This window comes from Mauremys reevesii, linkage group 10 (genome assembly GCF_016161935.1).
Source record: "Mauremys reevesii isolate NIE-2019 linkage group 10, ASM1616193v1, whole genome shotgun sequence".
NCBI lineage: Eukaryota > Metazoa > Chordata > Testudines > Geoemydidae > Mauremys > Mauremys reevesii.
The window spans coordinates 18,874,327-18,894,869 of record NC_052632.1 but is presented as its reverse complement, the minus strand read 5'-3'; the positions used below and the strand labels follow the sequence as shown (position 1 = coordinate 18,894,869).

General features: G+C 43.0%; 1 protein-coding gene across 3 annotated transcripts; it reads left to right on the top strand.

The window, feature by feature from the left end:
• The first annotated feature begins 3,095 nt into the window (after positions 1–3,095).
• BLOC1S6 (biogenesis of lysosomal organelles complex 1 subunit 6) lies at positions 3,096–10,926 on the top strand. 3 transcript variants are annotated; one of them, XM_039493196.1, is made up of 6 exons: positions 3,096–3,233; positions 3,531–3,627; positions 4,172–4,316; positions 5,422–5,509; positions 6,759–6,845; positions 7,595–10,926. In XM_039493196.1, exons 2-6 carry the CDS (start codon positions 3,549–3,551, stop codon positions 7,712–7,714), a joined length of 519 nt encoding a protein of 172 aa, XP_039349130.1. In that variant the 5' UTR covers positions 3,096–3,233; positions 3,531–3,548; the 3' UTR covers positions 7,715–10,926. The 3 variants fall into 3 exon arrangements, with proteins under 3 accessions (XP_039349130.1, XP_039349131.1, XP_039349129.1); XM_039493197.1 differs by having other exon boundaries at positions 3,103–3,224; XM_039493195.1 differs by lacking the exon at positions 3,096–3,233 and having other exon boundaries at positions 3,367–3,627.
• Positions 10,927–20,543: the final 9,617 nt, after the last annotated feature.

Genomic DNA, 20,543 nt, shown 5'->3' with positions numbered 1-20,543 from the left:
CTGTAACCCCTAGGTCCTCTTCTGCAGAACTGCTGCCCAGCCATTCGGTCCCTAGTCTATAGCAGTGCATGGGATTCTTCCGCCCTAAGTGCAGGACTCTGCACTTGTCCTTGTTGAACCTCATCATATTTCTTTTGGCCCAATCCTCTAATTTGTCTAGGTCCCTCTGCATCCTATCCCTACCCTCCAGCGTATCAACCACTCCTCCCAGTTTAGTGTCATCTGCAAACTTGCTAAGGGTGCAGTCCACACCATCCTCCAGATCGTTAATGAAGATATTGAACAAAACCGGCCCCAGCACCGACCCTTGAATATTTCCTATTCATGAGATGACTTTTCTTTAATGCAAACAATCCATGAAGTGACCCTGGATGGAATTCATCCTTGTGTTGGTGCAGAGTGGGGTGGGGGGGCAGGGGCAGTGGATAAACAGAGCCATTTGCCTTTCAAATGGCCAAATGACTTGACTACCTTTCAGAAGCTATTCAGGTGATAGTTACAATGTTCCTTCTTTTTGTTCAAGACACCGGTGTGTGGCTTCATTAGCCAGGGCATCAGGGGATAAGACAAGTCTCCCAGTATAACTGGACCAACCTCCATACCATTAATGTCTATAGTGCTCCTGTGAGCAAACAGTCCTTTCTGCATAGTTTAAATAGTATTGAGTCCTGAAAAGTTCCTAGCATTGTGGACCTTCACAGACCACCCTGCATTTGTTTGTAAACCTGCCATGCTAGTCAACCCATCTTTGGAGCACCATGGAGAAATAACTCTTTCTGTTTATAAATTAGGTGACCTGACTGTATATGTGGGGAAAATGATAGGCATTGGGGGTCCATCAGTTGCCACAATACAGTTTGGGAACCCCATGCGTGTAAAGCCATCAATAATCTTCTGAGCCTTGCGACTTAGTTAGCATCTTATCAATGGCATAGCAGATCTGCATGACAGTGGCCCCAATAGTTGACTTCCCCATGTCAAACTGGTTGGCTATGGACTGATAACGTTCTTGGGGTGGGGGAGAAGCTTCCAGATAGAAATGGTAACCCATTTTTCCGTGAGTATGGTGCATCACAAGTTGCTATGCTGTCACTGAAGCTCGGGGGTCAGTTCTCCATAGATCTCAAGAAAAGGTAGCTCTCCCCATCCTGAAGTTCTCTTGCCACTAGTGGTCACCCTAGCTCTCCAGAACAATCCTTTCCCACCAGTCCACACTGGTTTCTTGAGTCCAGCAACTGTGCTGAATCGTGTATATGTGATCCAGGAATCAGTCCTCTTGTTCCAATATCTCAGTGTTTCCTGCCTCATCCTGCTGCCAGGGCTGCAGAGTGTCCTCCTGCTGCCTGAGGAGGAGTTGCTGCTGTAGAATATCTTCCTGTTCCCACATCATCTGCTCAGTGGTACAACAGGCCAACTCCAATGCAGAATTCGTCCAGCTCTGAGTGTTGTAGTACCAGCCAAGCAGCCTATGCATATTTGTACTTGTCCCCATAGCAACATGGAGCACTGTTGAATCCATACTGGCTGACAGCAATTTGAAAATAACATGAGCCAGCCCAAAAAGGAAGTATGGGGCAGTATGGTAGAAATATGGGATTTTTCTTTTAAATTTGAACCTGCCTAGCTTTGCACAGTTCAAAGCAAAAACAGTCCCAGGAGGATGCACACTGCTCAGCACTGAAGCAAATGGGATGCCCCTGGAAAATACAATGCCCTCAGTTTGCAGCAAACACCTTGTGTTTAAGTGATGCAAATTGCAAATGGAACAAGCATTCTGGGAACACAATTAATGCAACTTGCGTACCACAAGTTACCTGCTGTGCATCAAAAAGCTTTTGATTAGCAGCCGTCCCTCCCATGTAGCCATGACCTAAGTCCCCTTTGTGGAACTAGCCTTGGGGCCAACCACGAATTTAGCCACCTGTTCCTTATTTCCTTTATTCAAATTCCATAATGGTTGTACCTGACATGGCAATTTGCTGATATTACTTTTTTGAACAAATTTGCTTTCTACAAATAATAATCTCAAAATTTAGTTTGCATTTGTTTTGGTAATTACAAATAGAAGTTTGTGAAGAGAATAGTGAGTTGGGAGAAAAATCTTAAGCCAGGACTACACTACAGACCTGTATCGGTGTAACTTCTAGTTATACTGACCTAATCCCTCTGCGTAGACAATGCTATATGGATGGGAGAGCTTCTCTTGTTGACATGGCTACTGCCCCAAGGAGGTGGATTAACATTTAACAACACCATGTAGTAGCATCTTCATTAAAGTGCTACAGCAGTGTAGCTGTAGCACTGTACCTGAAGACAAGCTTTAGAGCAGTGATACACAAATTGTGTCTTGAGCCACAAGTGGTTCTTTAATGTGTCTCCTGCTGCTCTTTGCAACACATGATATTAAAATATGGTGTGGTTTAATTATTAACAAATCAGGCTGCTTTTACTGTTGTTAACCTATTAAGTTATCAATTCACAGTAAGTCACTAATGTATTTGCTGTGAGAATATATAAAAACCTAAATATTTCCCATCATTCACACTATTGTGGCTCTTTTGGGCAATCCTGACTGCTAATTTGGCTCGTGAACCACTGTCTGAGTATCCACTGCTTTAGAGGACGCCACAGAAACCTATCCCCATCTACTAAGAAAATAAATAAAGGATTCCAAAGACTCTCTCTGTTCCCCATTGCCCTGTTTGTTTCTGTTTTTATGTGGAGGCCTGTGATGGTTCCCCTACTTTGTCTTCCAGGGGGCAGAGCAGCCTGGGCTCCCACTGCAATAAAATGGAGGTTGAGGCGATGCCTTGGAGACTCATGTGCAGGGCTGTACAGCAAAGCACCGTGCTGCTGACATTTGAAAATTGGACCTTCCCCAAGACCTGCGATACCGTCAAGTTGAAAATCAATATGTCTCAACACTGCCTCTGCTGCAGCGACAGGCGCCACCCACTCTTAGTGCTGGGCCTTGGACCACCCCATCTCCCGCTGTTGCTAAGGGTCCCGTCCTAGCAACCAGCAGCGTCAGGTGACTGACTACCTCTCCGGGAGCGGGGTCACTTCCGGGCTCGGCTCCCATCTACATCCGGGGTCGCGGACGGTCCCCTCTCCCAGCCCAACTGCTGTGTCGGGTTCTGTGCTCAGGAAGGGCCGAGGCGCGGGTGCCTCAGCGGGTCGGAGCGCCGCGGTGCCGGCCTGCCCCCGCCCCACAATACGCGAAGGCGCGTTAGGTGGGCCCAGCCCCCGCTGGGCTCCCGGGTCCGCTTCACCCTCCCCGCGCCAGGCCCTCCAGGGTCTAGCCGAGGAGCCGCTTCCCACGAGACACCGCGCCTGGCCTGGCCCCCGCCTCACGCGACTCCGCGGGGCGGGCCCACCCCCTGGAGCCCCGCCCCCTTAGCCAAATTCCGGCCGGACCGGCCTCGCTCCGGGGGGCGCGAGCGATGGGCTCTGCCCCGGGGTAGCCCCCACGGGAGGAGGCAGCGGCAGCCGGGGGTCGCGCTCATGCTGCTATCGCTCTGTGCCCTCAGCTGGCGGCGGGGAGCGCCATGGAGCAGCCCGAGGGGAAGGAGGGGTTCCTGCTGGAGGCCGCCGCCGCCGCCCCGAGGCAGGCGGGGCCCGCGCTGGGTATGTGAGCAGCGGCCGCCCGGAGCTCGGCTACTGATCGTCAGCATCGCGGTGGCCCGTGTATTGAAGGCCAAGCATCGTGCAAACCTTGTTGTGCCTGTCATGGAGATTGGGGGAGGAGGGTCTTTTTGCCTGGCTCTTCTCTGACGTTTGAGTGTCCAAATTGGGAATTTGAACTTGGGAAGCTGCACTCAAGTAGCTATGAATCCATTTCTTGGGTATGTTTGACTTCTGTGAGGGAAAAGCATTTGGCGTGTCTGAATTGCTTTACTTGGTTTAGAGCGGCTTGTGTGCACAGTGTACATTTTTGTTTAAACCTCACCCTTCTGCTGTATTCTGTCATGGCATGATTTTGCAAGTGAAACCTCGTCATGTAGGGAGGTGACAGGAGCATTGCTGAGTTGGTGAAGTGCAAGGAACTGCAATTTACACTCCATTGCTGAGACTCCCAACTTTTATTTCAAAATAGAAAATCTGTTAGTACTAACAGATAAAGGGATTGCAATAGTTCTTAGCAGTTTAAGATTGCTACTTCTTGTTACAGATTCCTGTGAGGCATCTCCAGATGAGGGACTAATAGAAGATTTGGCTATTATAGATAAGAAAGCTGTGGAGCAACTAACTGAAGGATTGATTTCTCATTATTTACCTGATCTTCAGCGATCAAAACTAGCCCTCCAAGAGCTCACGTAAGCAAACTGAAAAAAAGCAACTCATTCTAATACATGCATTTCCTCTCTAGAATTTCTTCAGTCAAATTCCCTTCTTCTATGTAAGTGGAATATGTTTTCCTGCAATATAATTTACATATAAAATAGACTTTTCTGTGCTTTGAGTGCAGCACTTTGAACAGTGAGTGTATATTCTGGAAATTAAAAGTATAATTTTAAAAGAATTGTCAGCCATGTAACCTACCAGCCGTTAAGATGGACAATTTCAAAATTAAAGCACTGAAATCCATGCACCCAGTCACAGCAAAAGACACATCAACTTTCTAAGTGCTCATTCTTTTTCTGGAGAGATGTAACCTTGTGCTGTACAACTTTATTTGGAGAAAAACATCCAGTATTTGGGGATGTTCTATTAAAATGGTGGTTGCAAGCAAGATATTTTTAAGATTTTTCTTGCATGTATGAAACTCCCAGACTCTACTTTTAATTAGCTTACGCTCTTTTGTTTCGTTGCTTAACATTTATAAGGGTCCCCTCTGTGTTCCTTGTTCTAAGACACTCTTGGGATTTCCAGCAAATGTCTTTGCTGTGCTTAGAATTTTCAAAATAGTACACAAGAACATTTCATGATCTGACGAAGTGGGTATTCACCCACAAAAGCTCATGCTCCAATATGTCTGTTAGTCTATAAGGTGCCACAGGACTCTTTGCTGCTTTTAAAGAACATTTTAGTAGCAAGAAGAGAGAGAGAGCAGAGTCTTTTATAACTGTTTAATTTAGAATTCATTTAAATGTCAGTTTTAAAAAAAATCTGCAGACTCAGTTCCTTTATCTACTTCTGTAGGTTTCCTGATTATTCCTCATCTACTAATATGAGAAAAAAATGGGAAAAAAACTATTTAGTACAAAAGAAATAGTTAATCTGAAAAAATTCTCTTGGAATGTTGATTTTTATACAACTTATTTCTGGCATTATATCCTCATTAACAATCAGTATGTTAAGATTTCAGTGAAGAGAACAGTAGTAAAACTCAAAATTGTGAGTGCTCTTTAACCAATCCAACATAGTCTATTTAATCTGACTTCTTATGTGCGTCTTAAAGTCTTTGTATTTTTGTTTCAGACAGAATCAAGTAGTGTTACTAGACACATTAGAGCAAGAAATTTCAAAATTCAGAGAATGTAATTCCATTCTTGATATCAATGCTTTGGTAAGTGTATTCTATTATAAGTTTGCCTATGTTTTAACAAAAATTTGTATATGTACATGTATTGTTTTTCATCCCCTGAGAAAATGTTATAAATAGACTACTAATAATCATTACATCAATAACTCTGTTTGTTGTAAATTGGAAAATACAACAGAACCAACATGATTCTGTTAAGTGGAAAGAGGAGAACATGGAGGACTGCTCAAGTCTGTATAGGTATGTATACACTTCAATAAAAAACCTGCAACATGGCAACTTCTGGTCTGGGTCAGCTGATGTGGGTTTGCAGCGCTTGGGGTGTGAAGCTATAAAATTGAAGTGTAGACTTTCAGGCTTGGCCTGGAGCCTGGGCTCTGAGACCCTGCCCCCTCACTGGGTCTCAGAGCTCAGGCTCCAGGCCAAGCCCTGTGAGCCCAAGCCAGCTGCGGCCCTGCCATGGGTCTTTTATTGGAGAGTAGACATACTCTTACTGGTCTGCACATGAGAGATTAGCAGGCATAGACAGTCCAGCTATATAAATCTAGAAGCCAAAATCAGTGCATAAATATTGCATATACTACTGAGGCTCCAGGAGCAGCCATTGTGTACCCATGGTACCCTGTGTCCTACCCCCCAGGTTGGTGGAAGGATTCTGGTTCACTCTTGTACATTTACTCAGACTGTGCACAGGGACCAGCATTTGGTCCTTTGATTTAGTTGAATATTTTTTGAGTTTGTTAGTAACTTGAGGGAATATTCTAACAACAACAACAAAAATTCACAGCTGTACTTCATGTTTTCCATAGTTTAAGGCAAATGACAGTGTCTTACAGAAATTGCATATGCAGTTGTGACATATGAAGCCAACGTTGTGTTTGTAAGAACTTTAGGAAATTATAAGGTAGGCTTGAGAATTAATTAAGTGTGGAACCATATAAGAGCTTGTATTTTACGACTAGTGCTTGCTAAGATTCAGCCACCCTGGGATATAAAACTGAAAACTAATGAGCATACAAGTGATAAAATGCTTTCTTCTACCTTAATGAATATTTAAATAATTATAGTAATTTGTACCCTTTGATACATAGTAGTTTTATTAAAATTGTTTAAATGTATAGAATTAAGACCCTAAAATATTCAAGCAAGTCTCAAACTGACTGGTCTTCAGCCTGTTTTTTGAAGTTGCTGTTTTAGGGCATAGCTTTATACTCCAGACTAAAACATTTTGATCCACTGAATCTTACCATTCAACTGTCTTGTGTTTTTAAAGTTTTCAGAAGCTAAACATTATCACAGCAAGCTAGTGAATATTAGAAAAGAGATGATGATGCTCCATGAAAAGACATCAAAGTTAAAAGTGAGTGGAGTGAGTTTTGCTTCCTCGTTTCCGCTGCCTATCAATGTAGAATTTTAACAGCATACTATCACATACTCTTAATCAGTATTTTTAATATGTTAAGAATTTGTAAGAAAAACCTGGTTCTTTATATCCCCTTTCTTTGTGTAAACTTGTTTACCCTGTATTTCCAATGGCATTGAAACTAACCATGGCTGTTTTTAACCTTCACTTAAATTTTCTTATGTTAAATTATATTTGTACGCTAGCATCACTGGTGATGTTGAACTATTAAGAAAAGCTAGATTCTGTCTGAAAGCTGAGACTGAGAATTTCTTCTGCCTCTCCATCCTTTAGTGTAACACCAACAACAGCATAACTTCTACCAACCTGGTGGGCTGCTGTGTATACCATGTTTGACTTCATTCTGCTGTTAAATTTGGTCCCTTAGTCCTTGGCCAACAAAAATTTAAGTCCTCTGTGGAGGCAACAACTTGCATAGTATATACTCCTCTAGTGTTCTTAAAGAGCAGTGATAGTGGGATTTGAAGGAATCCAATTCGTCCCTCCCCGAAATAGATCATCATGATGCAGAGCCTGGGGTAAAGGGCAGGGAAAGGAGATAGTAAGAAAGAGGAAGGGTCCTCTGGATTAAGAGAGCCTGAGAGGGTTTTGGCAAGATCTCAGTCATGCGTGCCTGTGCCTTGCATTTAAGTTAGGTTCCAAAAACCACAGAGCTTCTGATTAATTTTGTTTTTTTTCTGGTTCAGAAAAGAGCACTCAAACTGCAGCAGAAGAGACAGAAAGAAGAACTAGAACGAGAACAGCAACGTGAGAAGGAACTTGAAAGAGAGAAACAGTTAACAGCAAAACCAGCTAGAAGGACATGAAAGCTGAGCATACATCAACTTGTCCAAATCAATTATTTTTAAATTCTCTGGACTTGTTAAGGCAGACTCTGTTATCCTGGTGAGCTAAAGTTGTTACTGGGAAAAGAGTCTCTTGTACAGTATTATAAACTCCAGAATGCTAAGAACCAGTTGGTAAATTGCTGCTTTTCCATTTCAGCCATTCAGGATGCCTTCTTTTCTAATGCTATGCTGTTTGATATTAATCATAATGTAAATTTAGTTTTGATATAGGCAGGAGAATTTAAATGTCATAATTTTAATTACATATCTATTCATTTTCCATTTGTTTTTTCTGACGTTTGAAATGTTGGCTAAGAAATAATAGGCTGTGTATTCTTTCAGACAAAATGTTGAATGTGATTGGTGCAGTTTGGGAGTTCAGTTATGATCCAGGGACATCCGCAGCTCTGAGGTTGCTTCAATTCAGATGTCTTTGTCTTGTTGAGTCCACAGGTCGCAAATATCAGCCTTCTGTGCCAGTTAGGTATAGTGGATCTCTCTCCCCCAGTTGCTATATAACTGAGTGTTAAAGCCATATGATATTACTGATCATGTGTGAGAAAAACAAATGACCTCCTTATGTTGGGACTCTTTCCTCCTTTCTTCCCTCCTCCCCCTACTCCCTCCACACACTTAGGCTGATGGGCCCAGTTCATTTGGGTGAAGACTCCCTTTATTTCAGCAATCTTCCTTGGATCTTATAACCACATGATTTGAGATGATCACTTCTGACTATTCCCCAAGCCTGACGGGATGAATGTGAAAAACATGTTAAATTAAGATTAGCATAACTAATGCATGCATGGTACAAGAGTGATCCTATAATGGAGTTGCCAGCCCTTGTGCTTGGATAAATGCTGTCTTGGATGGCCCTGATTCAGGCCAAAGTAATTGAAACTAAGGTCTGGGTTAAAGAGGGAGACTATGAAGCCAAGTCAATTGTATTGTTAAACAGACCTCAAAGGATTCAAAAGCTGTAAATTTCATTGCTTTCTATGTAATAGATGCTATTTTAAATTCGTTTACATCTTCAGGAAAAATTCTTGCAGTATGATATTATTTCATGCAATTGACCCAGTTTTAACGTAAATAAGAGAATCTGCTTCACATGGTTTAATTTTTTCACCAGTGCTGATAACAACTAGTACTGAAAGATTGTATCTGGGATGCTCTTAAGTAAATGTGGGGTGGGGCTTACCTACAACATTCTCTGAATGTGTAACTGTTTTCTTATAGAATTTGGTACAGCCTCCTGTTCAGATGAATATATATACTGTTTAACAGTCTAGATAAGCTTTTAACTATTTCATTTCTGCAGTCTGACAAAGTAGTTATTTTACATCTGTACCTTTTGAATCAATATTAGTAAAATAAATATTGTCACCTGAGCTGACATGCTTATCAGGAAGTAAGTAAGATTTGTGTAAGCTATTTATAAAAATGGATGGCAAGACATTTAAAGGGACGCCAACTTGAAATCTAATTGGTTTTTAAAAAATAATTAAAAGTAGTTTCAAATGCTACATACGCCTGCCCTGATTTCTCAATATTTATGATGTTACAACTAAATTTTCCTATGTTTTTAAATGGTTTTCCTTATGTGAATGACCTTCTCAAACAGGGAAATAGCAAAACTAACTATATGTAAAGTGCCATCCAATTCATAGTGTAAACAGAGGAGGTGAGGGGACAAAACTCTCAATTTTTCAGTTGCAGTAATTAAGTAGATAGTCGTAGCAATAATAGATTAAAAAAATTCAGGCGGTGTTTTTATTTGTCTTTTTTTTAGTTGACCTTGCAGGAGAATTGTTGATGTATTAAAAAAAACCCACACAGTATACATTTCTAAAAATATGTACAAAAATGCTAAAATCTGTTTTTGGAACAGTGTGTAATAAATTAAGTAATTTTAAATATTAACCTCTTTTTTTATTTTGTAATTAAATGTATTGCACAATTAGATTTTGAAAATATACTTTAATAAGAACTATTTTTATAGTAGGAAACTAGATGCGTCAGTCACACATCCAAATCAGAATTAACTTCCTCTGCTAAACATTTTTTTTTTTTTGTTCTCTAGTAGAGGGGAAAAAAACATTGTTTCAGGCTATGGTAGCTTTCTAATAGTGAAGAATTGTTTTAAAAATTGTGATTGTTCACTATTATGCAGAATAGAGAAATCCAAACATTGAAATTAATGAGTAAGCAATTTACATGGTTCATCATTTTGGATTAACATGTCATCTGTTGAAGAAAGTTAACTTGACAGTGCTTTATTGAAGAACCTCAATTGCACTTGGATAGAGGAAAAGTAAAAATGTACTGGACAACATCCATCCTCTGCCAAAAAGGAAAAAAGCAGCAAATAAGCAGCTGAGACTTTGTTTAAAAAAAAGAACCCTGATATAGTGGGGTAAATAGGATAAATGGAAACTTTGGAAAGTGTGGAATTTGATATAACTTTGGTTACATAGAAATTTAAAAAAAATAAGATACTAGTCAAAGCAGTAACTCAGATTCTGTAGAGCAGAGAATTATGCCTCACAAAATTGCATCTTCACAGGGAATGTAATAATTTTTGCCCAGACTTCTGTAAAATCTCTTTATTAATGGACAGGGTTTTCTTTTTCAAATTGTCCTGTTGCAGTTAAATCAATATGACAGAGAGAGGAAATATCCAACCCAACCATTTTTTCTAGAGCTCAGCCTTGCGAAATTCTACTTGGCTGGAGCAAGAAACTGTTTCTTTTTATAGGGAAGTAAAATTCTAATTAGTTTTTTCCATCATCCTTATGGTAAGTGTATGTGTGCTGGGGTGTCTTTTTTTCCCAATTGCATCAATGGGGATTGTACTACTTGACTACCTCACAAGCCTGTTGTGAGATTAACATTTGTGAAACACTCTGAAGATGTATAATTGCATGTGTTGTGGACATTGTCTAAACACAAAGTTGGACTGATTTGTAACTTTTGATTTCTAAATCAATACAACCCCATATTGTGTATGTAGTTATACTGATTTACTTGTTTATGTTGAGTGTGTTCTGGTAAAATCTGTATTGATAAACACCTTTTTATTGGTATAAATGTGAACCTGCTATGCTAGGGGGATGCAACCAATTTAACTATCTTTTTAGAAACACATACTGTTAAATTGTTGCAACTTGTGTGTATACAAGGCTTTTATTTTATTACTTGCCCCAAGTATCCAATTTGCTTTTTAAACTGCTAATGCCCATCAGGTGTGTCTTCATTCAGCTATTCAGTTGCTCTTTAGCCATTATCTTCTGAGGAGTCCATATATTTAGAGACTATCATCACAGAAGCGAATGGTAGACTTAAAACAGTCCCTTAACATTGCTCCTATTTACCAGTCTCTAGAGTACCCCACTATTCTCCTTTTTTTGCTCAATTTCTTCTTTCTTAATCAATTTTTAATTCACAACTAGACTTTGCACTTTGTTTCCTACGTGTCAGCTTCTTTCCTTAAAGATAATTAAGGGAAACTGATGCTTTTTTAAAATTCAGGTAAATTATTCTCTTATTTCCTCTTAATTACAACTTTGATATCAATGTAGCACTTGTTTGCAAGGTTGCAAATAATTTTTTTTAAAACTGCTCAGAATTTCAGTATCTGAGAAAGTACTTAATTCACAATGCTTCTGTAAACAGACCTTACTGCCACACAGTGAGCATATGTAGTACTTCATGTCCTACCATTGCTGTTTCTTCTGTAAGTTCGTTCTAAAATTCAACAGCTAGGGCCCTGGTCCGGCAAAGATCTATTCAGGTGCTTAATTTTACTAATATGAGTAGTTTCATTGACTTCAGTGAGTAAAATTAAGCACATCAATAAATCTCTGCAGAACTTGAGGCTAACAGTGTGTGCATGCAAGACCATAGGGGAGAGAGTAATCAGATAAACTAATGGGACTAGCCATGCCAGTAAGAACAGTTTAGTAGTAAGTGTTTAATTTTAGAGCCTGATCCTGCAAATAATGTCTCCAAACCAAGGAAGAGAATAGAAAAGGTGTGAGTTGACAAAAGAAGAGGAAGGAAGAAAAGCCCTTATGTGAGTGGTTATTTTGGTACAGCTCCTTTAACTAAATGCATGTATTGTATTTTTACATAAATCAAAATAGAGTAACTGCCTTTGGCTCTAGGGAGCTGTAATTATATATAATTCCTGAAAATATCCACTTAGTCAAAAATAGCCAAGCAACAAAAAGAAACCATAAATACTTTTATAAACCTGCTAATTTCCCAGTCTTGCCTATCTCAAATATTCAGAAACCATGAATGAGGCATGTGCAAAAATTATGAGATTTTAAAAATAATAAATGGGGTGTGGGGGGGGGGGGTTCTGGGTTTTGATCTAAGGTTTATACTTTTAAGTTTTCCTCTACAACTATCAGAGCTCAACATCTTTTTGCAAAATTTTCAGTATTTTTAAAATCTCATGACTCTAGGAGCTGGGGTTTCATGGAAAACACCAAATATCGTAGATTGTGATAGCATTACTGAATTTGTAAATTTTGACTTCCATCATAGTTATCTGGCAAGTTGGGGTGAGTGACAGCTGACAATTGAGGGTGGTGGAAACTAGCTGAAAGAAAATGAGTTTTGATGAAGGATTTGAAGGAAACTGATGAAGCTGTTTGCTTTCTAGGCATACAGGGTGGTGTGTGTGTGTGTTGGGGGGGGGAATTACAAAGGTGTGAGTGAGTAAAAAAGACTAAGAGCATCCACAACAACAGGTTCCATGTGGGAGTAGGGGCCCTCCCACACACAACCAGTTTCTGAATAAGAACCAAAGAAAGCTGTAATGGGAAGGCTGGGGGGAATACTATGGGTTGAGGACACTGAGATGTAGGCAGGACAGAGTTTTGAAAGTCTAAAGGAGTTTGAATTTGGAACAAGAAAGGATACCCGTAAATAGGTTGGGATAGCTAGATAATTTGTGCTGCAGCATTTTGGATGGTAGGAAACTTGGAAGACTGTGACACTTGAGGTGAAAAATGACTGAGGTATGGACAAGAAGGGATTGTAAAGGACGAACTGATGGGAGCTACATTGGTATTGTTTCAGATGAGTTAGAGATAACACAGAGAGAGAGAAACATTTGACTCTCCCATAATTCACAGCAACATTTTCCCCTCAAATAGTGTATTTAAAGGCAACATGGAGGCAGTGGTATGCCTGCTCACAATGCACTGTGCTTTTGCTGATGCAACATGAGCTGTGTGGCCACAGGGGCCAGAGTATGAGCGCATTCTACCAAAATAGGTTTGTTGTTTTCTGGTACGGTGCCACTGTTCTGTTGACATAACTTTCTAGTGTAGACAAGACCTCATTATCAATCCAAAAAACTTGTGACTCTGATAGTCAAGGTCTAATCTCAGATCCCCTGCCTACAGTACATGCAATTGGAAAAAGCTGTTTACACATCAGCCATAATAAAGCACCCTTCCTTGGGTTTTTCCTCTTTCTAAAGTGATATCTAAGTTATTCATAAATGTACTAATTCACTCAGTTCAATAATGAGGTCATTCCTCAGTAATATGTTTTTGCTATAAATGACGAGTATTCATTACTATGAGAGCTCCCTCATGACAGTCTGCCTTTGTCCCGACTCTGGCTCCCTCTTGCAGTGTTTTTCAAAGGGTTTCATATATTGATTCTAGAACAAACTTCTGCTAATTGTTGGAGTGCCTCAAACATCATTAACAGGTTTTCTTTCCCAACTTTAGATGACTTCTGAGGCACCATTTGGTCTGAATTTCTTGGCCCAGATCCACAGAGACACTCAGGCACCTAAGGCTCTGTCTACACTTTTGGCAGCATGATATAGGGTACACATGACTACATTCCCCAGTGAAAAGCAGCCTGCAGCCACACTGCAGTGTGTAGCTATATGCTGCAGTGATAGGCTCTGGCAGGCAGGAGGTAGCAGGAATCTGCCAGAGCCTTTGCCCCCTTCCTCCTCCCCCCGGGACCCTTTCCTGGTGGCTGGAGTCTTTCACTGCAGTGAGGGAAAGGCTCTGGCAGCAAGGATGTTTCACTGCTAAAAATAGCAGTGTGGATGGGGGAGGTACTGCTTGGGCATGTAGAGAGACATGAAGGGTATATACCTAGGGCTGTGTGTGCCTATACTCTACTTGCCTAACCAGTACATCATCAACTACAGTGCTATTTATGCCCAGGCTAGCTGAGCATCCAGTGTCTGTACTCTACATGCTACTGTAAGTGTAGATCTACCCTAAATCCCAGTTTTGGCCCCACAGCAATCCACAAAACTCCTGCCAAACTTCATAGGCATCTGAACTCAGCCAGTGCCCAGGTTTTCAAAGTAAAAGTTCCCTAGGTGCTTATGTTTCCAAGCACCTGCACTGCTACCTCCCTCAACACCTATCTCCTGCCTAAGCCCGGGCCCTACAGTGATTCATGAACTAGGGGAAGAAAGGCATTCAGCTGCCTAAATTGTGGGCAGGGCCCAGGCTGGTAGACAGGCTCGGGGTGGTCTACCAGATTGGGTCCATTCAAAATCTAGCTGGTGGAAGAGGAGAAGGCACTGCCCACCTTATAACTTTTAGCCCAGTGATCATAGCACTTGCCTGGGATGAGGGAGACCCAGGTTCAATTTCCACTTCCCTGTGAGAAGGGGAGAAAGGATTTGAACTGGGGTTTCCCTCTTATCAAGAGAGTAAGTCAGACCAAATCAGTCTTGCTTTCTGGCCCAATGACTGTTTGGGTAAATACTTAAATAGTCATTGAGTCAGAGAGCAAGACTGATTTGGTAGTCCAATGGTTAGGGCACCCCCTGGCTGGTGGGAGACCCTGGGTCCAGGCCCCCTCCAAAACGCTAAATACTGAACTTAGGATGGAAAAATCAAATGCACAAATATAAAATGTGGAATAAGTGGCATGGCAGAAGTACTGCTGGAAAGGATCTGGGTGGATATAGTGGATCACAAATTGGCTAGGAGGCAATGATGCAGTTGCAAGAAAGGCTAATATTCAGGGGAAGGGGGTGTTATTAATAGGAATGTTGTATGTAAGGCCTGGTCTACGCTACACGTTTATACCGAATTTAGCAGAGTTAAACCGATTTTACGCTGCACCCGTCCACACAACGAAGCCCTTTATATCGCTATAAAGGGCTCTTAAAACCGATATCTGTACTCCTCCCCGACGAGGGGAGTAGCGCTCAAATCGGTATTGCCATGTCGGATTAGGGTTAGTGTGGCCGCAATTCAATGGAGGTATTGGCCTCCAGGAGCTATCCCACAGTGCACCATTGTGACCTCTCTGGAAAGCCATCTGAACTTGGATGCACTGGCCAGGTATCAGAGAGGTAGCCGTGTTAGTCTGGTTCTGTAAAAGCAGAAAAGCCCTGCGAACTTTTGAATTTCATTTCCTGTTTGGCCAGCATGAAGAGCTCACCAGCACAAGTGACCATGCAGAGCTCATCAGCACAGGTAACAATGCAGTCTCCTGAGAATTGAAAAAGAGCTCCAGCATGGACTGCACGGGAGGTACTGGATCTGATAGCTGTATGGGGAGAGGATGCCATGCTAACAGAACTGCGTTCCAAAAGACGAAATGAAAAAACATTTGAAAAAATTTCCAAGGCCATGATGCAGAGAGGCCACACCAGGGACTCAGTACAGTGCTGTGTGAAAGTTAAGGAGCTCAGACAAGCCTACCAGAAAACCAAAGAAGCAAACAGAAAGTCCGGGGCAGGGCCAAAAACATGCCGCTTCTATGCTGAGCTGCATGCAATTCTAGGGGGGTCCACCACCACTACCCCACCCCTGTCCGTGGATTCTGAGGTGGGGGTGGTAATCGCAGCCATGGCTGAGGATTCTGCGGACGGGGAAGATGAGGAGGAAGAGGAGGACGAGGTTGTAGAGAGCACACAGCACTCTGTTCTCCCCAACAGCCAGGAGCTTTTTCTCACCCTGACGGAATTACCCTCCCAGCCTTCCCAAGCAACTTTCCCAGACAATGGAGCCATGGAAGGGGCCTCTGGTGAGTGTACCTTGTAAATATAAAACATGGTTTAAAAGCAAGCGTTTTTTAATTATTAATTTGCCCTGAGGACTTGGGATGCATTCGCGGCCAGTACAGTTACTGGAAAAGTCTGTTAACATGTCTGGGGATGGAGCGGAAATCCTCCAGGGACATCTCCATGAAGCTCTCCTGTAGGTACTCCAAAAGCCTTTGCAGAAGGTTTCTGGGCAGCGCTGCTTTATTACGTCCTCCATGGTAGGACACTTGACCACGCCATGCATGTAGCAAGTAATCTGGTGTCATTGCATGACAACACCTAGCTGCGTATGGTCCCAGTGATTGCTGGCATTCAAGCAACATCCGTTCTTTATCTCGCTGTGTTATCCTCAGGAGAGTGATATCGTTCATGGTAACCTGGCTGAAATTCAGGAATTTAAGTAAGGGGACAGAGATGGCCATTCCTACTGGGCTGTTTGCCTGTGACTTAAAAGAAATCCTTCCCTGCAGGTAGCCAAGCAGGGGGAAGGGGGCGGGCGCGATTGGCGCTGAGCTTTTCCGCGTTTGGCTAGCAGGGATCTTTCCTGCTACCAGCCACACGGTTGGGAGGGTGAGAAAGGGGGGTGTTTAGCAGTGCTCTTCCATGATGCCAGCCACGGGGTGGTTTCTGCTGCTGCACGTTAACAGGAAAGAAGCAGCACTCAACGGTAACACCAAAGCCGCAGGCACTCAATATTAAGATGCAAAATGCGACCTTGTTGTGAAGACACATGTGCTATGTAAGGTGAATAGTGTTGTTCACTGTGAAAGAGTATGACCATTGTTCTCTAAAATGTATCTTTTTAAATACTTCTCTCCCTTTTTTCCCTCCCTCATGCAGCTGCAAATTTTTCAAGCCTCCCTACTCCATCCCGAAGGCTATCTCAGATAAGGCGGCGGAAAAAAAAGACGCAAGAAGAAATGTTTTCGGAAATCATGGAAGTGACCCGCAATGAAAGAGCTCATCTGAATGAGTGGAAGGACGTGGTAGCAAAGTACAGTAAAGATGCCAGTGACGGTGAGGACAGGCGGGACCACGGTGAGGACAGGAGGGACCAACGTGAGGACAGGAGGGATGCTCGAGATGAGAGGAGAGATGCTCGCGATGAGAGGTGGCGGCAGGAAGATCAGCGGTGGCGGGATGCAACTCTGGGGCTGCTGCGTGATCAAACTGACATGCTCCAGCGTCTGGTGGAGCTTCAGGAATGGCAGCAGGATCACAGAGTGCCGCTGCAGCTCCTGTATAACCACCCTCCCCCCTCACCATGTTCCTTAGCCTCCTCACCCACCAGACAAGTAAGAACTCGTGGGGGTAGGCTCCGTGCACCCACCCACTCCACCCCAGTGGACAGCCCAACCAAAAGGCTCTCATTATTATGAATTTTTTTTAGTGGCCTTTTCCTTCCCTACTATTCTCCTCCCAAACCCCACCCGGACTACCTTGTCAGTTCTCTCCCTCTTTTTATAATTAAGTAATAAAGAATACAAGATTTTTAAATGACTGACTTTATTTCCTTAGAAAGCAAGCTGTGATCGAAGGGGGGGGGGTGGCTTACAAGAAATGAGTCAATCAAGGGGGTGGGGTTCATCAAGGAGAAACAAACACAACAGTCACACTGTACCCTGGCCAGTGATGAAACTGGTTTTCAAAGCTTCTCTAATGCACACTGCTTCCTGGTGTGCTCTTCTAATCGCCCTGGTGTCTGGCTGCGCGTAATCAGCGGCCAGGTGATTTGCCTCAGCCTCCCACCCTGCCATAAAGGTCTCCCCCTTACTCTCACAGAGATTGTGGAGCACACAGCAAGCAGCAATAACAATGGGGACATTGGTTTGGCTGAGGTCTGAGCGAGTCAGTAATGTGCGCCAGCGACCCTTTAAACAGCCAAATGCACATTCTACCACCATTCTGCACTTGCTCAGCCTGTAGTTGAACAGTTCCTAACTATTGTCCAAGCTGCCTGTGTATGGCTTCATGAGCCATGGCATCAAGGGGTAGGCTGGGTCCCCCAGGATAACGACAGGCATTTCAACATCCCCAACTGTTATTTTCTGGTCTGGGAAATAATTCCCTTGCTGCAGCCGTTTAAACAGAGTAGCGCTTCTGAAGATGCGAGCGTCGTGAACCCTTCCCGGCCATCCCACGTGGATGTTGGTGAAACGTCCCTTGTGATCCACCAGTGCTTGCAGCACCATGGAAAAGTACCCCTTCCGGTTTATGTAGTGAGTGCCCTGGTGCTGCGGTGCCAAGATAGGGATATGGGTTCCATCTATCGCCCCACCACAGTTAGGGAATCCCATTGCAGCAAAGCCATCCACTATGACCTGCACATTTCCCAGAGTCACAACCTTTCATAGCAGCAGCTTAGTGATTGCTTTGGCTACTTGCATCACAGCAGCCCCCACAGTAGATTTGCCAACTCCAAATTGATTCCCGACTGACCGGTAGCTGTCTGGCGTTGCAAGCTTCCAGAGGGCTTTTGGCTCTCGCTTCTCAACTGTGGGGGCTGCTCTCATCTTGGTATTCTGGCGTTTCAGGGCAGGGGAAAGCAAGTCACAAAGTTCCATGAAAGTGCCCTTACGCATGTGAAAGTTTCGTAGCCACTGGGAATCGTCCCACACCTGCAACGCTATGCGGTCCCACCAGTCTGTGCTTGTTTCCCGGGCCCAAAATTGGCATTCAGTGGCTAGAACCTGCCCCATTACCAGCAGGATATCCAAAGCGCAGGGGCCCGCAGTTTGACAGAATTCTGTGTCCATGTCCTCATCACTCTCATCGCCGCGCTGCCATAGCCGCCGCCTACATGCCTGGCTTTGCAGGTCCTGGTTCAGCATTGACTGTACGAGAATGCGCGAGGTGTTTAAAACGTCCACGATTGCTGTCTTGAGCTCAGCAGGGTCCATGCTTGCCATGGAATGGCGTCTGCACAGTTCACCCAGGAAAAAAGGCGCGAAACGGTTGGCTGCTGCTGCTTTCACGGAGGGAGGGGTGAGGCTGTACCCAGAAGCACCAGCGACAATGTTTTTTGCCCCATCAGGCGCTGGGATCTCAACCCAGCATTCCAATGGGCGGGGGAGACTGTGGGAACTATGGGATAGCTATGGGATAGCTACCCACAGTGCAACGCTCAGGAAATCGACGCTAGCCTCGGTACATGGACGCACACCGCCGAATTAATGTGCTTAGTGTGGCCGCGTGCACTCGACTTTATACAATCTGTTTTTAAAAAACGGTTTCTGTAAAATCGGAATAATCCCATAGTGTAGACGTACCCTAAGACATGGGAGGTAATTGTCCCCCTCTAGTCAGCACTGGTGAGGCCTCAGCTGGAGTACTGTTTCCAGTTCTGAGCACCACACGGTGGACAAATTGGAGAGAGTCCCTTTTGAAGTCAGTGGAAGTTTCCATGATTTGGCAAAGTCTAAAGGACATGGCCTGGGGAAAAGTCTCCAGGATTTGGCCTGGAGTCCAGTGTCCAGTTCTAGGCACCACACTTTAGGAAAGATGTGGACACATCAGAGAGAGTCCAGAGGAGAGCCACAAAAATGATACAAGTTTTAGAAAACCTGACCTATGAGGAAAGGTTAAAAACCAAACAAACCTGGGCATGTTTAGTTTTGAGAAAAGATGACTGAGGGGAGACATAAGTCTTCAGGTATGTTAAGGGCTGTTAATAAAGAGGATGGTGATCACTTGTTCTCCATTCCACAGAAGGCAGGACAAGAAGTAATGGGCTTAATCTGCAACAAGCAGATTTAGGTTATATATCAGAAAAAAAAATCTAACTCTAAAGATAGTTAAGTACTGAAATAGGTTACAGTGGAGGCTCCTAGATATAATTGGTCCTGCCTCATCACAGGGGGCTAGAATAGATGACCTCCCAAGGTCTCTTCTAAACATACATTTCTATACAACAGGCACTGTTTGTTACGGGAGCGCTAGGATGCCAGCAACTTGAAGCTAATACCCCAATGTGTAACTGTGAAATCTAAAATATGTTGTTTGAAGATTACCTTGCTCTCTCATCTACCCTTCCTAATTATGATTGATTTTACTGAGATTTTAGTAGCTCTTTTTCTCAGATGACCCATAAGAATCAGCTGATGTAATAATAACCACAGTCTCCATTTAAGAAAGTGATGGCTACAATTGTTTTTCAGCAAATACAGTCATCATAGAGGCCAGTATGTGGGCAGATAGGGTATAACTGTAGATTTTAGGGGTTCAATAACCGGAGCCAGAACTTGAAACTGAAGTCCTTCCCTATGGTTAAATATTTAATAGAGTTAGAGATCCCTGCTGTGGGAATAGATGAGGTTAAGCAGCCTGAGGATTTTATATTTTGCTGAGTCCAGAATTGTGAGTTCCATAGCTTCAAGATATATTAATTAGCTGCTCTGCATATAAATACTTCTGTCTCATGGCATGTGTCTGGTTTTCAACAGATTCAGACCCTGCAGTAAGCCCACTTGTATTACCAACTGCCTCTTACTACTAGTCACGTAAGTGCATTGATCAGTCATTTGTATTTATGTGATGTTGATATCATATGTTCAAACAAGTTAGTTGAATATCAACAAAATTATTACCTGGTGGACTTGACCCTAATCTCATTTTAGTCAGTCGGAGTTTTGATATGGATTTAAGTGGTAACACGAGCAGGCCTATACTGCATGCTGTTAATGAAATATGAGACATGAAATTTTAAATCCCACTAAAGCAGTACTTAATCTTAAACCAAGTTCTGATTTCTTTGTGTGT